Source organism: Pocillopora verrucosa, chromosome 9 (assembly GCF_036669915.1).
Source record: "Pocillopora verrucosa isolate sample1 chromosome 9, ASM3666991v2, whole genome shotgun sequence".
Taxonomy (NCBI): domain Eukaryota; kingdom Metazoa; phylum Cnidaria; class Anthozoa; order Scleractinia; family Pocilloporidae; genus Pocillopora; species Pocillopora verrucosa.
This window is the reverse complement of record NC_089320.1, coordinates 9,726,663-9,741,583: the sequence shown is the minus strand read 5'-3', so window position 1 is coordinate 9,741,583 and position 14,921 is coordinate 9,726,663. Positions and strand designations below refer to the sequence as shown.

The 14,921-nt window shown below is 38.1% G+C and overlaps 1 protein-coding gene across 3 annotated transcripts; it reads right to left on the bottom strand.

Annotated features, from left to right (window-relative positions):
* Positions 1-120: 120 nt before the first annotated feature.
* LOC131796897 (rho guanine nucleotide exchange factor 5) lies at positions 121-14,848 on the bottom strand. 3 transcript variants are annotated; one of them, XM_059114507.2, is made up of 23 exons: positions 14,516-14,848; positions 11,836-12,379; positions 10,134-10,861; positions 9,679-9,819; positions 9,259-9,567; positions 7,997-8,269; positions 7,341-7,460; positions 6,879-7,006; positions 6,749-6,785; positions 6,160-6,186; positions 5,772-5,938; positions 4,993-5,049; positions 4,389-4,564; positions 3,985-4,060; positions 3,787-3,863; positions 3,498-3,624; positions 3,075-3,149; positions 2,839-2,928; positions 2,452-2,612; positions 2,000-2,161; positions 1,562-1,641; positions 1,248-1,352; positions 121-1,140 (listed from the first exon to the last, which is right to left on the bottom strand). In XM_059114507.2, the coding sequence occupies exons 1-23, from the start codon at positions 14,547-14,549 to the stop codon at positions 977-979; spliced, it is 3,858 nt and encodes a 1,285-aa protein (XP_058970490.2). In that variant the 5' UTR covers positions 14,550-14,848; the 3' UTR covers positions 121-976. The 3 variants fall into 3 exon arrangements, with proteins under 3 accessions (XP_058970490.2, XP_058970491.2, XP_058970492.2); XM_059114508.2 differs by lacking the exon at positions 14,516-14,848 and adding an exon at positions 14,250-14,451; XM_059114509.2 differs by lacking the exon at positions 14,516-14,848 and adding an exon at positions 13,924-14,156.
* Positions 14,849-14,921: the final 73 nt, after the last annotated feature.

Genomic DNA, 14,921 nt, shown 5'->3' with positions numbered 1-14,921 from the left:
AGCAGATTCCGCAATTTGGCTATTAAAATCAAGAACTTTGTTATTCTCCTGATCATCAAATCGATGTTACGTGAGAAGTTACAAAATAAACAAACAATACAATGGAAACATGAGAAAATATAACAATGTGTTTGATGTTTATTCCTTGTAAACGACGACATTGCACAGAAAATAATTTTAACAGTATATTGGACTTGAAGTCCTTCTAAAAAAAGTTACGAGAGCGATACCTTACTTTCATTTGGCAATGTGACCTACTTACCTTAATTTAGAGCGTATGTACGGTACATCATCAACTATGACAAGTTAACATTCCTTTCTAATCATTTAAATTCACCATTAACTTACAACAAGTAATTATAAGATGTTTGGTGATTCAAAATTAGTAAACTAAAATGAAAATAAACTTCATTTCAAGTCTATACTTCGTTCAGTTCAAGTATATATATTACGATTCGAATTAAATACCGCTGAAAATGCATGTATCCAAGGGATATTGGAAAAAGTTTGAACTATGATACAATTAATAAGCAAGAATTTGAAACTCAGTGATAAAATTGTCAACCGGTTGACTTTTTGTCTATTCACTTCATCCACAGTACAACTTCCTCGCATACCCACGCTTCAAATAATTATTCTGTATTCTACTAACCATTTCAATTTCATAATTGAAGTTAAACTGGGCCTACCATTAAACAGAGCAGGGAAATCAAAGTCCAAAACTGTACACCTAGGATCAATTTTTCTAGAAGCATTTATGCGCTTTCATAAAGTTAAAACGATTATATTTAATTCCCAAAAATATAAAATTGTAGCTTAGTAAAAAAAAGGCAAAAATTATACTGCTATAAAAATATTGTACTAAAATATGTATCTTATCTGACAATATTCTGGTTTTCACTATTTACAAAATAGAGATGAATTTTGGAAATACAATTGAGACTAAACTTCAAAATTTTGAACAATACAAGGGTAATTAAATCTTAAGTGTTCCACCAATTAAATGTTGAGAAGCTGCCAACAGTCTATACCGCTGACGTAAATTGCGGGCCCGGACATGATCATTCAGTATTTCTTCAGTATGATTGGCTGGAAACCAGCCCTGAGTTCCGTCACACAACCTCTCTCCATGATACCACCCTGGCAGAGACGCAAACATGTTATAAGGTAAACTGCCAATGACATTAACCAGGCGCAGCAAAAGGAAACAAAAGGAAACTTAGTTCTGGAAAAGGGAATTTACTTACCATCCGGGAGTTTTTTCAAGACATTGATGACGTCACCTTCGTAAAGAGAGAGCTCGTCGGGTTGTTGAGCAGTGTAGTTGTGAAGAGCGTTCACCTGGGGGCAGTCTGTAAACAAATTTAGTAACTAGCTTATTGCTTGGGTCTTAGATAAAGCGAAAAGTTTTACTGTAATTTTCATCATGAGATTGTTTCTACAAGAAGAAAATGCATCCCAATTGACATTTTTTTAGTGATCACGCCGCCTCTCTCCCTTACGGTGTATGAATGTTATTGTGAGAAATCATATGGTGACTGGTGATAACAAGTGCATTTACCCCAATCAGCATAAACAGTTTCTCCTTCTTGTTCGGCTACAGGGGGCTTGAAGGCTTCCATCCAACGAGTCTTGTCAGTTCTATGAGAAAGAATTGAACAATCAGAAGATAAAATAGAATTGAAAGCTAACGAATGGAAAATATTGCCCTTGGGAAATATAACAGTAAGTCTAACGTTATAAAGAATGAGCGGGAATGATATAGGCAGGTTGTGTACGATACCGTGCTTTAACATTTATACAAAAGGAAAACGGTTGCGTGGATGACTTTTTTTTGGTAGGTTTACTGAACGCTCACTCAAATTCTGAATGACTCATTCGAAAAATAAAACAGACCCCTCTCCATCCCCTTACCAAGACAGTGTTTTTCAGGAAATTTTTCTCATCCAGGAAATTACAACAGAATATCGACAAACACCACTAGATGTGAACAACTTACTCAGTGTTTCCAACAAGAAGAAACTCTTTAGTTTTCCCCTCGGAGTTTTCCAATAAAACCAAAGAGAACATGTGATCAACATTCACGCTACAATCCTGCGGGGCCTCATCAACTTGGGTCATGGTGCGTGTGGCGTAATCCTGGATTAAGAAACGATTATCGCTAGAAGACAAAAACAAAAAACATAGCGTGACCAACAAGGCTTTAAATAAAAGGAAGACGTTTAAATAACATATCGCATACGTAGGAAAAGGACAAAAACTTGAGTGCGCGGGAGGACTGAGACCCCAGCCACAAATTGCAATTACTCTCGTTGCAAATCCATTCTCAAATAGGGCTTCTTTGCAAAATATGTATAACAACTGACAGTTTTAGAACAAACATTTCAGAAAAAGAACTCCAAATCACTTTTCAAATGAAATAATAAAAACTATGTATAATTAGGTTAGTACCTCTTCTTCTTCGCCACGAGCAGCAGATCATTGAACAGAAACATGTACAACGGTCTAAACTTGGGTCTCAATAACTTCAATGGACTTTTAGAGTCCTCCACCACTTGAAGTAGGTCACCTCGTCTGAGCAAATAACGCGATGACGTGGCGAGAGCGAGGGGCTAAAGATAAACAAAAACAGAAACAGATTGTATCACACTCTCATCTCCATGCTACCTCGCTTTAAAAATTCAACACTTCTTATAACAATTAACTGACAAGACTGTACTGATAACAAATCATCGATGAAAAAGGTCTTTGGTAAATTTCAGTTGCGTGGAAGTAAATATCGTACACAAGATATGGTACTTACGTGTTAGTAAAGAAGGATTGGTTGCGTATTCTCACCTTTGTTTTAAACTCTATCTGTGTTTGTATAACACAAATTTCTTCCATCCGTTCCATTTTTCTTGCTCCCTCGTTACAGTTATTCACAATCTGAAAAAGATCAAAACTCGCTAATAAACTCTTGAGCCGATGCCGAAGTCTTTCATTAACCTGTTGACCATGAAAAAAAGAATGGCGAAAAAGGAATTCTTTGGATGTTGAATAACAGCATGGCGAAAACAGGTAATAAAATTCACCTTATTGATAGCAGCTAATGCTCGGTCTGACTTGCTAAACTCATCACTACCTGGTTCACATCGCGTACAAATCGCCTGGAAGAGAGGGATGTAGTTAGTAGAGTGCTATGACAGTCACTCAGCAGCAACTTGCTCGTCAGCCCAGGTAGAGGAGGGGAACGGGTGACCAATCCTGAATCTTGTTAACTTAGGATAGCTGAAGCTACTAACCCTCTCCTGGGAAATAAGATTTATTACTGATACCCTAAAATCATTAAAACCGCCATTCAGACAGCTGGGGCGTGGAATAATTCCGAAGAGACAACGCCTGTGAATACCACACGCCTGTGAAAAATGAAGTCGTATCCAGCAAGGCTGCATGCAGTATGTTAACATGTTCTGATGTGGGTCATGTGATGTTTGATCATAACGGTTGATACTTACATTTACGAGCAAGGGAAGCCGTGTTATTCTCTGCATGGGAAGAACTAAAAACGACTGTAGCGTCAAACCCTGCGCTTGATTACTTGATTGGAGTTTCGAAACTGCCTCAAGAAATTTCACATTTTTCCTGCAACAACAACAGCACCATTAAGTCGATGAAAACGATAGCTGGGGGAAGATGAGTCATTAAAAATCCCATTAAAAAGCACACGAAAATTTCCGACATCCAGTTAATTTAAACCGCATATCAACACGTGTCGATAAATGGAGAACAGATCATGATACTTACCTCAGATTTTTTAATGCTCTGTCCTGATAGATCTGGTTGGAACAGTATTTTACGTAGACTTCGAAATATCTTGTGGCCTGTGTATGGAAATATTTCATACGATGAGCGTGCTGAACAAATTATTTTCAGACAGTCGAAACAGGTAAATTCTGAAACTTTGTTTTAAATCTTGAGAAGCGGACGGCTCATTTCACTTACATGCTCTTCGATAATGTCACTGATAGACGATATAACCACAGCCTCTTTTTGACGTGCTCGGAGGGCCTGGAGGAAACTAAGATATTGAGTATTTGTTAGCTGGAAAACTCACTGTAACCCTGGATTCAGCCTCATTGTGATTTATTCTCAGGTTTCTCCCGCGTAGGAGAAAGTTGGTTCCCGAAGAATTGTTCAGAACCTTTCCAATATCTTAACGATTATTGTCAACTTGAAGCGGAGTAGCCCGAGACGCACATGGACTTAGGGATTTGCACTTTTTTCATGCCTCAGCCGCCGTAGCGTTTACAAGAAGTTAGAAAGTACTAAAAAATAACTACACTATGAATCACGAAGGGCACCACTTCAGTAACTGTCTAAATGTCAAACCCTGAGTCCAAACTTACCTCTCACTGATCGCTTTAATGGAACTGATGTTTGAAAATAGCACATGTGACTGGCCTCGTTCTAGAACACACAGAGAGGAGCCAGAGGACAACTCTTCTGAGTTTATGAAGTGTGATCTAAGAATGTTGAGGCTCTTGAGATAACTTGCCTCTGAAGTGATAACCTCAAACATGGCCTACAAAAAAAAAAACATTGGGCACTTGATGGTAAGTACAAATGGGAGTAATACAACGACCAAAAATTTGTTAGAGGAGGACTTCCGCCTTGCACAAGTATCTTGCGGAGCAGGTAGTACAGTATTTCAACGGGCTCAAAGACAAAAATATTTACAGTTGTACCTAAGTGTGTTGGAAACGTTTCTCAATACAACAACTTTGTCTCCGTAATGGACTCAAATAACGCCACTAAGGCCCTTACTTCAATAATTTTTAACTGGATAATCAATTGTGAAACAGAACGGTTCGTTTCACCCAAGCAGGTTCATTTTCCAAGTATTGATATATACCACTCTCCTCTTCATACATATAAAGTAGAGTCCTACTGAACCCAACCCGTCTTTCTAACACTTCTACAGATTGCGTTTATTAGCGCAGTGAAACAAACCTCTTGGCGTTTACGTTCTTCTGATTTCATGCTGTCTAAAATTCCGCTTGCTTTAACCTGATGGAAAAGTAAAAAAAAAAGAGAGAGAGAGAGAAATATTATCAAAGTGACTAGAATAACAATTGCTTTACTAGGACAAGGAAAAATATTAATCTAAACTAACACTGATCTAGCATTTGAACATTTTCCATGTAACAGAGAAATGCAACAGTGAAATCAGAGTCCAGGAGAAAAACAGAAGACATAGCTCAACCAAAAGCAAAACGGAAGTATTTCCTTTTAAGGGTGTTCCTCAGTGGCGGTTCAAATGTCCCTATCAATCCCTTTTTAGTTAAAAGAACTGAGAAATTGTTATTTGTTAATAGAACAAATTTCAAAGGACAAGTCCATTCCAAGCTAGTTTATGAGCCACTTTCTTACTGGAAAATCTTACCTACACCCATGATCCTTAACACATCTATGAAGACAACCATGTCCAAGTGATCTAGGAGTTAAATCTAGTTATCACTAAATTTCTAATCTGACATAGCCTGTAAAGCAGGCGTAATTTTGGCCAGCAATTTCAAAGTACTCTCTTGGTGAAAATTGTGACAGCCATCTTTGATTTTTATGGCAGTTGAAGAGTAGGATGAGAAATAAATTTTTACCAGTGAGTGAAAGTCAATCAAAATGGCCATTTGGATAAACAATTCCAAATTTATAACGTTAAGGCGCCCTAATAAGACGCCCACGTTGCTGGCTACATGTAAACTTGATGATGAAGTGGTCATGAAACAAACCTGTGGTAGTTCACACCATAGCATCCTCATGTTTCTCATTGTTCCTTTTGTTAGTTCCTCTACTTCATCATTTACTGACAAATCACTCACATCACTGCTCAGTCTACGACGGCTGAGGTTTCTTTCACGTCGGAGAGTGCGCCTGTTGTAAACTTGGTACAGGGGCTCTGTAAAACAACAACGTAGTGTAACCTACTTACATTGGGCTACTCCTACCACCAAGACAGAGGAGTTTCCAAACAAAACTTGAGAATCGTGTATGACTATGCATTTCATATTTTTTAATGAAGATTTTCCTTTAATCATTTAACAAAATGCAAATGTAGCTCATATCAAAACAAGAGCCAAGAACATACATGCATGGTAACAAAGCACATCATTCACTAACCCTCAGAAAGACTGTCTTTCTCCTCGTCTAAAACAGAAATTATAAGACTTATTATCACAAATAACAATTGTTATTATTATGAGGGTGGATCAGGAGTTGTTAAGTTTACCACAATAAAAAAGCAACCCCACTTCGTTCAAAGGATCAGTCTTTTCTCACAATATGATTAATATGCTCACATTATAGCTACAATACATACAATGATAACAGCTCTGTAAGAACTTAATCAACCTTGCCTTCAAACTTGTTCTAAATAAATTCTGCTCTTAGACAAATCACTAGTAACTTTTGATAATTTTACTTAACCCTGTAGCTATCAGAGCTGATTAGCACTCAACTTCTCCCTATCTCCCAATAATATAAATTCATTAACCAGTGAACACACAATAATTATACTCAAACTTAACTGCAGGCACCTGTTACCTGTTACCTTGATCCAACACCAAATTTTCTGTAACTAATTTACAAGGAAACTTGTAGCAGCTAGAGAGGAATAATTAACCATCTTGGGAGTTGAAGGGTTAACTAGTCATCTTGTAGTGTACACATCTCTAATGCTGCAACATTAAGTATTTTCAAATATCTGTACCTGAAGAAAATGGGTCCCTTGGAGACTTGACAGAAGGCTGGAAAATAAGAGCAAGAGAGTTATTCTAACTAAATATTTTCAAGAGAAAGTTAGTGGCCACTTTTTCAACATTGCAATGTTTGTGTGTTACCTCCACATAAATTCCTTCTACTTCATGATATTCATCTCCATCTGAAGGTGGCTCAGGAGGACGAAGGTTTTCAGGTGGAACACAGTATTCATGTGATGAATCTGATGAAAATGAGTTCTCTGAAGATGCTATAAGTTGATAAACAAATAAGGAATTTAGAAAGTAACCAGAAATACATCAGTTGCTGCAGTAAAAGGTGTGCCTTTCAAAAGCAGTAAGGATATCATTTTGTTATCATCTTACGAAAACGAAAAAAAAACATAAACAAGAAGAGAGGGCCTCAAGGAAGTAAATTGAGGGTCAAAGAGAAAGAAACTGAATATGAAGTGGGGCCATTCTAAGAAAATTGCTGATTGATTGTGGATCCATTTCATTGATAATTGACAGTGAATCCATTTCCGACATATTTCACCGTACTATTTAAATAATTATGTACTTTTATCAATAAAAGGAAATATATACCGTCATCATCGTCGGTATCATGGGGATCTAGTTGTTCATCACTTTGTTCCAAGGGTGGCTCCAAGTATTCATGACCATCACTGTTAGACGAGTCTGTCTCTGTGTCATCTGTACTCACATCTGTTACATGAAACATGTTCAAATGTCACAACACTGTTGGTTCATAAGTAAATCATGGCATAATAGACTCAATTTCCTGAAACAAAGTGTTCAAGACTGCTTGTCTGGATATAGAGCTGAACACATAAAGGCACCTACACAGTAAAACAGAGTCAGTCTGAATATACAGCAGTTTATATGAACCTGTACTTAGTACCCATAGAGCCATTGTTAATCATCACAAAATAATTTATAGCTAAAAGTTCCTGTTACAGTATTCAACTTCTAAGTGTCCATCTTAGAAATACAGCTGATAATAACTCATAAATGTGTGTATTTTGGAATTCCTGATATCAAAACCACAAGAAAAGAAGGATGATGACATAAACCAAGCACATTGTATCACCAGTTTTCACTTTCCCTTCTAGCCACCTGTGTGCCTACAGCCCTATGGTCACTGAAACAATGGTAAGGGTTTGCTTTTTAGGGCTGATGAACACAGCACCAAATGTTAACTTTTTTATTTCCCTTATCATGGTACAAATATGTCAGCTTACCAGCAGTCAATCCATTCAGTGTCTGCTTCCTTTTTAAACTGCTCATAAGCCCAGCAACAGTTTGCTCATCAGCAACCTCGTAAGATGCCAATGTACTCTCCTCAGAAATATCCCGCATAAACTCATTGACAACATTTTCATCAGGTGTGACATATGCACCATTGTCTGCCACAAATGAGGGTGGGTTGGGTGGAATACATTCTGATACCACATGCCCGGGTGGCGTCCCTCCAATGGAAGTATGGTTATAGGCATAGGAGTACTCAGATTGATCTAGTAAGAGATATGCAAAGATACATACAAGCTGTGACTATTAAAGATTTACAATTTCTTCTCTAAAATAAAACTCAGATTTTTCTCAAGCAACATTGGGAAATAAGTACACGTATGCAGGGTTTGAGTCAGGCTGTGCCATTGTGCCAACCCCACACTGCAATTGAAATTGTCCCTTAAAAAAAACGGCCAAGGGGACAATTTGTCCCCTTCAAAATTTAGGGAAAAAACTCAAAAAGAAGCACATACTAAGAGTTTCAGTACAGAAATTGCAAGCTGAAACAGAATGTGGAAAATATATTTTATCACACGTTTAAAGTTCATTCTTAAGTCACATTTCAGTCATGCTTTACTGCACACATATGTCTCATGCTCAACCAAGCATGGTGAATGTACCTGGCACTCTTTACTGCCCTTTTCACAAACATGCGAACTCTAAAGTTCAAAAGCTGCCTTTACAATTGCATTTTTCGCTGCTGTCAATCATAATTATGATCACAAGCAACGAACCTTGAAACACAGAAACACACCAAATGGATTGAAATCCACCAATCACAAATCACAAACAATCACCTTTTTGAACCCGTTAAAGTTGTTTCCTAAGAGGTCCATTAAGACGACTGACAGCAGCAAAAAATGCAATTGTCAAAAATTAATTTGTCTGTCCCCCTAAAAATAAAAATGTCCCCCAAAATTTTTGCTAGGGGGACAAATTGTCCCTCAGTGATCAAATCCTAGCTCAAACCCTGTGTATGAGGAAAGAAATGAGAGCAAGAGGATGTAGTGGCCTTCACATGGGCTTCTCTCCATAATGGGGCTGGTTTACAAATTTCAGCAGAAAGGCTGAAATTATTGGTTATACACTTTGTTTATATATATGTGTGGCAGAGAGTGCTTGGTTAGAACTTTGAAAAGACATTTGAATGTGAATGATAACACAAAGTAACAATGACAAAAGATGAACACAAAGGGTAACAATATATCATTACCTTCAGCTAATGTAACTCTTGGTATGTCTCCTACTGATACAGTCTTGCCCAAAGTGGGCTTGAAAGCATCTCTCTCTGTCTGTTGATACGCAGACATTGGTCGTGGGCGTGGCATGGCAGGCAATGGTGGCACTTTCAGTATTGCTGGTTTTTCCATAATAGGATTAACTCCTGGTGGAAGAGGTGGAGGCCGCCTACTGGCTTGTGCAAGTTCAGCTGAAGGAACATGAGGGCTTAGACGCCGTGAAAGAGGACGAGAAGCTAATCTTTTTTTGCGTTGTTCAGGTAAAGATGATTTCCTAGCAGGGCCTTCAAATGATATTCCAAAAGTTAGTCAAACTGTCTCAGCTCATGTTTTTAAAAAACTGATAATAACTGATAATATTGATAACAAGGAACCATCTGAACAAAGAAACAAACCAGGTATCTTGTTTACAGCTTCATCTGAGGGATAATTTTCCTCCTCTTCAAGATTCTCCAGTGTTTGTGACCTCACTCTTGCAACAGCCTCTGCTGATGGAGGAATGGGTCGCTCTGGACGAGGCTTCTTTGATTCCTTTCCTATTCGCCAGATGTAAAACATAGATTTCAATAGGTTGTAGGTTAAAAAGCAATAGTTTCATTCCAACCATAGTCTCAAGCTGTAGGCATTGTGGACCCCACTTCTGTAAAATCCTCTCACAATTCAGTTTACTCCTTTTATGAATTAGGTCACAAAGGAAAACTGTGCTAATTGATGCAAACTTTCCCATGCATTAGGACAAAACTAGAATCAGGTGTGTAAAAAGCATACTATGCTTTTTACTGAATGGAGATGCTATCATAGAAAAATACTATAATCACAAATAAAAGTGAAAAACTGTTAATATCCCTACCATGTTGAGGAGATGTGACGTGACTTTGTGATTTTGGCAGTGAAGTTCCAGGTCTAGAGGACAGTACAGGTTTTCCCACTTCACTGACCTTTGCCATTACTGTCGCAGATTTCAATTTTGACTTGTCTGGGGATGCACCTGATGTGATGTTACGAGGTGAAGGGCGTGGTGAGGACAATGGAGAAGCAACAGGTGAAGGAAATACAGCCCCTCCTGTTCTGCTGCCATTGTCATCTCGGAAAGGAAATACAGGTATTGTTGATAACTTTTGAGCGAGAGCAGCAACAGAGTTTTGTGATTGGTCAGTTTTAGGTGACGAAGATAACTCAAGGGGAGGTTTTTGTGGTAAGTGTGGTTTACTTGCTGACAGTTCACCCATTACAGGCTTTTGACCAGTAGTACCTATTCCTTTAGGAAAAGAAGGAAGAGGCTTTTTTGGTGGCAAAGGCTTTGACTTCTCACCGGCACTTGAAATTTCAAAATTTCTAGTATTTTTTATATTCTCCTCAACAGCTTTCAGTTGTCTTGTGTCATTTGGTTGAGGAGGATGCTGTGGGGAGATTACACTTGCCACACCACTAGTTTTATAAGGGAGGCGGGGTGACATTTTGTTAGCAATGTTGCTGATTTTACGTTGGACAGGTGGAGATACTTTAATGTCTCTGTTGCTAACTTTGTGAAGTACAGGTGGGGAGGACTTCCCAGCTGACCTACTTGGGTCATCAGGCCTGGAAATTGAATACAAGATTTATTAATACCTCTTAAAGAAACAAATTGTGTGTTTTATTTTCTGATCACTTCTTGGAAAATTCAAGAAAACTTTTATGCAGATGTTAAATTTTAAGTACATACATGTAAATATCTTATCATTAATTCCTCTTATAGCAATCAAAATATAGTTAACAACCACAACACTAAGTGAAGGTTGGGTGCCTAAAACATCCAGGAGCTTCCATTGTTAGCAGCCAGTTCCCAGATGGAGGCTTCTCCCATGGCTGGCAAATCCTGGCAACCCAGCCATGAGCCCCCTCACAGGAAAGGGAAACAGGCACCCGTCACACTGAATAAAGTGTGGAAAGAGGTAGGGAAGGGGTGGGGAAAACTGCCTGGAAGATGAGGTGGCTCTCCTCACAACACTGCAAGTTCACACTCAAACCACATTCAAGAACACCTCAAGCGAAGAGCACATGGAATTCCAATGCATGCGCATATGTGAAAAACTGCTGACTACTAGAGAACGCTGATGTTCTTTGTTGTTAACTCCATTAAATTGCATTGACTACATTTATTGTACACAATCTCAGAGATAAAATATAAGTACAAATTAGAGGACAGTTTTTTATTATTTCTAATATATAAATAAAGGTACCACAAACTTGAAAATAAACTGTAAAAAAGGTAAAACTGCAAGTTTCCTTACAGAGGAAGATTTTTCGTAATTTTTTAGTTTTATTCAGATGCACCTCAACCTTTTAACCCCTAGCCCCTAAGAGTGACTAGCACCTAGTAAGTTTTCCTTACAATATCACCCCTGAATCATCCATTCAGGCCACAAGAATAAAGGAAATGATCACCATCTAAAGAAGCTCTTGATTCTTAAACAACATCTCCTAGTCATCATCTTAAGAAATAAGTCGGGAATGGTAAGGAGAATATTGCATACTGATGTTAGGGTTTAAGGGGTTCACTCTTGTCAACTGACCTTGAGGCAGTAGCTTTGCTTTCTTTACTTTGTTCTGCAGTTGGTAATTCCTCATAAGCATCATCTGAGCTTGACTCATCACTACCTTGCCTTGGTCTTAAAGGTTGATACCACTGTTCGTCTGTGGAGTCAACTTTTTCAGGTCCATTTTCAACATGTTTTGTGTCAGTGCTGTTTGTGATACCAGCAGAAGTCATTACCTTATTGGACGCTAAATTGTCTTTACTTTTCTCTGTTACTGAATGTTGTTTTGTTGAACATCCTTTAACGACTGGTAACTCATCATTATTGTTGTTTGATGGAACATCTTGATATGTTTCCAGTGGTTTTTCAGCTGGTGCATTCGGCGGTGGCCGTCTCGGCTTTGGAGGTAACACAGGCTTAGGAGCTGTAATTGCAGGTTTTCCATTCATGTCTGTACTGCTGAGTCCTTTGGTTTGGTTTCGTGGACGGGGCACAGGGCGAGGCCTGGGAGAGGGAGGCTGGACAAGTGAAAGTTTTCCTCCAGCCTCTAGTGTTCCACCATTGTTTTCTTCTTCCATCCCTGATAAAAGACCATAATAGTGTTGGTGAACATATTATGTACAAAATGTTACTCATCTATCCTATAACAAGTTTCACTTTGGTGAAAAAAGAGGGACAAAAGTGGAAGTTAACTGATAATCCAAAAAATATTTCAACTCCTGAATTCAAGTCCCATACATTACCTTCCCTTAATGTGCAAAACAAATGATTAAAATAACAAAATTATTGACATAAAATATATAATTTTAATCATAGGTAACACATAAAGTCCTCACTAAACATTACCTTGCAATGCAAATAACATCAGTTCCCATTCCAGTCAAAAAAGTAAAATGCTTAGAGGGTCTCAATATAACATACAGAGGCTACCACTTTTCCTTGGTCCCCTAGTACTTCATTGTCCCTGGGTTATGCTGTACCTTAGAGTGTTCAATAGAATGAACATGCCAGACAAGTATGTTCACTTAGTAGAAATAATTCTGAAAACCTTAGTCTTGACTTGTTGAAAACTTTGTCTCTTTCTATTTAGAGAAAGACCATGAATGATCCCACATCTTAGCATTCTTGAAACAAGGGGAACTCAACTCTTCAAATAACAATTAGGATTCATTACTTTATAAAGCTCTTCTATAAGCAACAATTTTTATGTTGATGTCAATTTCACAATTTTTCTCTCACAGTTTTAAACAGTGTTACCAATTCTCAGTAAACCACTTACTCACATAATTCACACTTCAGTATTGTTATGTGACAAATTAGTCTTCAAATAGCTGCCACCTATTCATTTCTCTACATGGTACCAGGAATGCCAATTTCAGAGAACATTTAACTCATGTCTATACACCTCACAGATTTCATTTACTCTTTGTTTCATTCTAAAATTCTACACTGAAGCTTTTGCATCAGAACCACAAGAAATGGCCAAAACAAATACATGTGGACTGAGCCATTTATTGGTCAATGTTGGACAAAACAAGCATTGTTAAAGCTATGAGCTAACAATCTGTAAAGAACCAACCGCTTTTATTCCCACATTGTAAATGTGAATTGACATAGAAAATTGCACTGTCAGTAATGATAAAGTTGTCAAGACTACTGAACTATTGATACATACTGTCTATGATCTCTGTTTTTTACGCTGGCAAGCTAATATAACTTGTGACATTATAGCCTAGCACAGCCTTGTTTGCTGTGAGTCTTTGCCGACAGGTGACTTTGATGCTTTGAATCTTGTGAAAGTTAAAATAATTGTCACTTTCTGGGAACGAACGAAACTGAATGCCGGCTTCTCGTGTCCACACTATACCTAAGTATACTTCACAATATCTGTAATTGATCTTTTGGTCGCAAATTTACATGGTTAACGACAAAGTCGTAAATGTTATTTTGGGCGACTAGAGACTAAAATAAACTTACAACAAAAGTCATTTAATAAGGAAAGTTCTTAGAGGTGTTACTCGTTTGTAGATAACCCTTCAATATGTTATCGATAGGCACCCAAATCCTATTTCACAGAAGCTCATTTACATTCAATGCAAGACAAAAATGAAAGTAAACTCATACCAATTTATCATTCTTGTCATACTGTGCATCACAAAGGAAGAAGCCTAAACGTAACATTTTCGTGTCCAATTGCCAGCTGATTACAACTGAGGTAAACAATACGTTCTCTGAACCACTCAAGATAGAGATTGGAAGATCTCGCTAGTAGCTCAAGTAAGGTGATGCTCACTTTGAAACATTAATTATATTCAAAGCCTAAGGAGGCCGATATCACGAGCGAATTGACAAATACTCTTGTTAAATGATGAAAACAACAAACAGGACCGACTACCCCAAAACAAAACAATTCGATGAATCGTCGAAGGCAAAAATATTTTCAAACTTACTTGTCACAATCCCTCAAGGCGTAACGACTGATAAAACAACATCCATTACGACTGAAGCAAATGTTTTCTCGGCGGTTGAGGTATAAAAAACAGCATTATAGATGTTTTAAAGTATCGGAAGTGAAACGCTAAGATATTTCACTAACAGCAGAGCTTTGGCTTCTTTGGTAGCAACCGAATGCGCAATGCAAAAATTATGGAGGCAGAGTATGCGCATTTCCGCAAAAATTATGGGAGACTGGGAAGGAAAGTGTTTTCCTACTCACCCGAATCGAACGGCAAAACCGCGAAAAGAACCATTTCCTCTGCAGTAAGTACTATATATCCTTTCTTTCTGAAAGCCTAACACTAGATGCAATGAATTTTATAATGAATCATTATTGCAATCAAGGCGGACAAGGACAAGGCAGCGCAAGTTGATTTTAGCTTCCGTTCTGTCTGTTTCCTGCTCTAAGAGTTTTAAAATCATTCGTTCCATCTGTCAAATCATCTTTCGCAAACGCCTGTGCGTCTTTGATCCCGGTCATAACCAAACACGGGCCCAAATCAACACTATAGCTTAAGGATTAGACGCGCGACATCAGATATCTAGCTCGTTTAAAGGCCCCGAGACACCAAAAATAACGATTACTGTTACCGGAAGTCACGGGTTCATTGCCACCGGAAGCAGTG

Coding starts and splice junctions, on each gene's coding strand:
- LOC131796897 (XM_059114507.2), bottom strand. CDS start 14,549: ATGGTTCTTTTCGCGGTTTTGCCGTTCGATTCGG. Junction 3,625..3,786: donor AGAGCATTAAAAAATCTGAG/GTAAGTATCATG, acceptor TTGTTGTTGCAG/GAAAAATGTGAAATTTCTTG. Junction 3,150..3,497: donor GGCTTCCCTTGCTCGTAAAT/GTAAGTATCAAC, acceptor CCTCTCTTCCAG/GCGATTTGTACGCGATGTGA.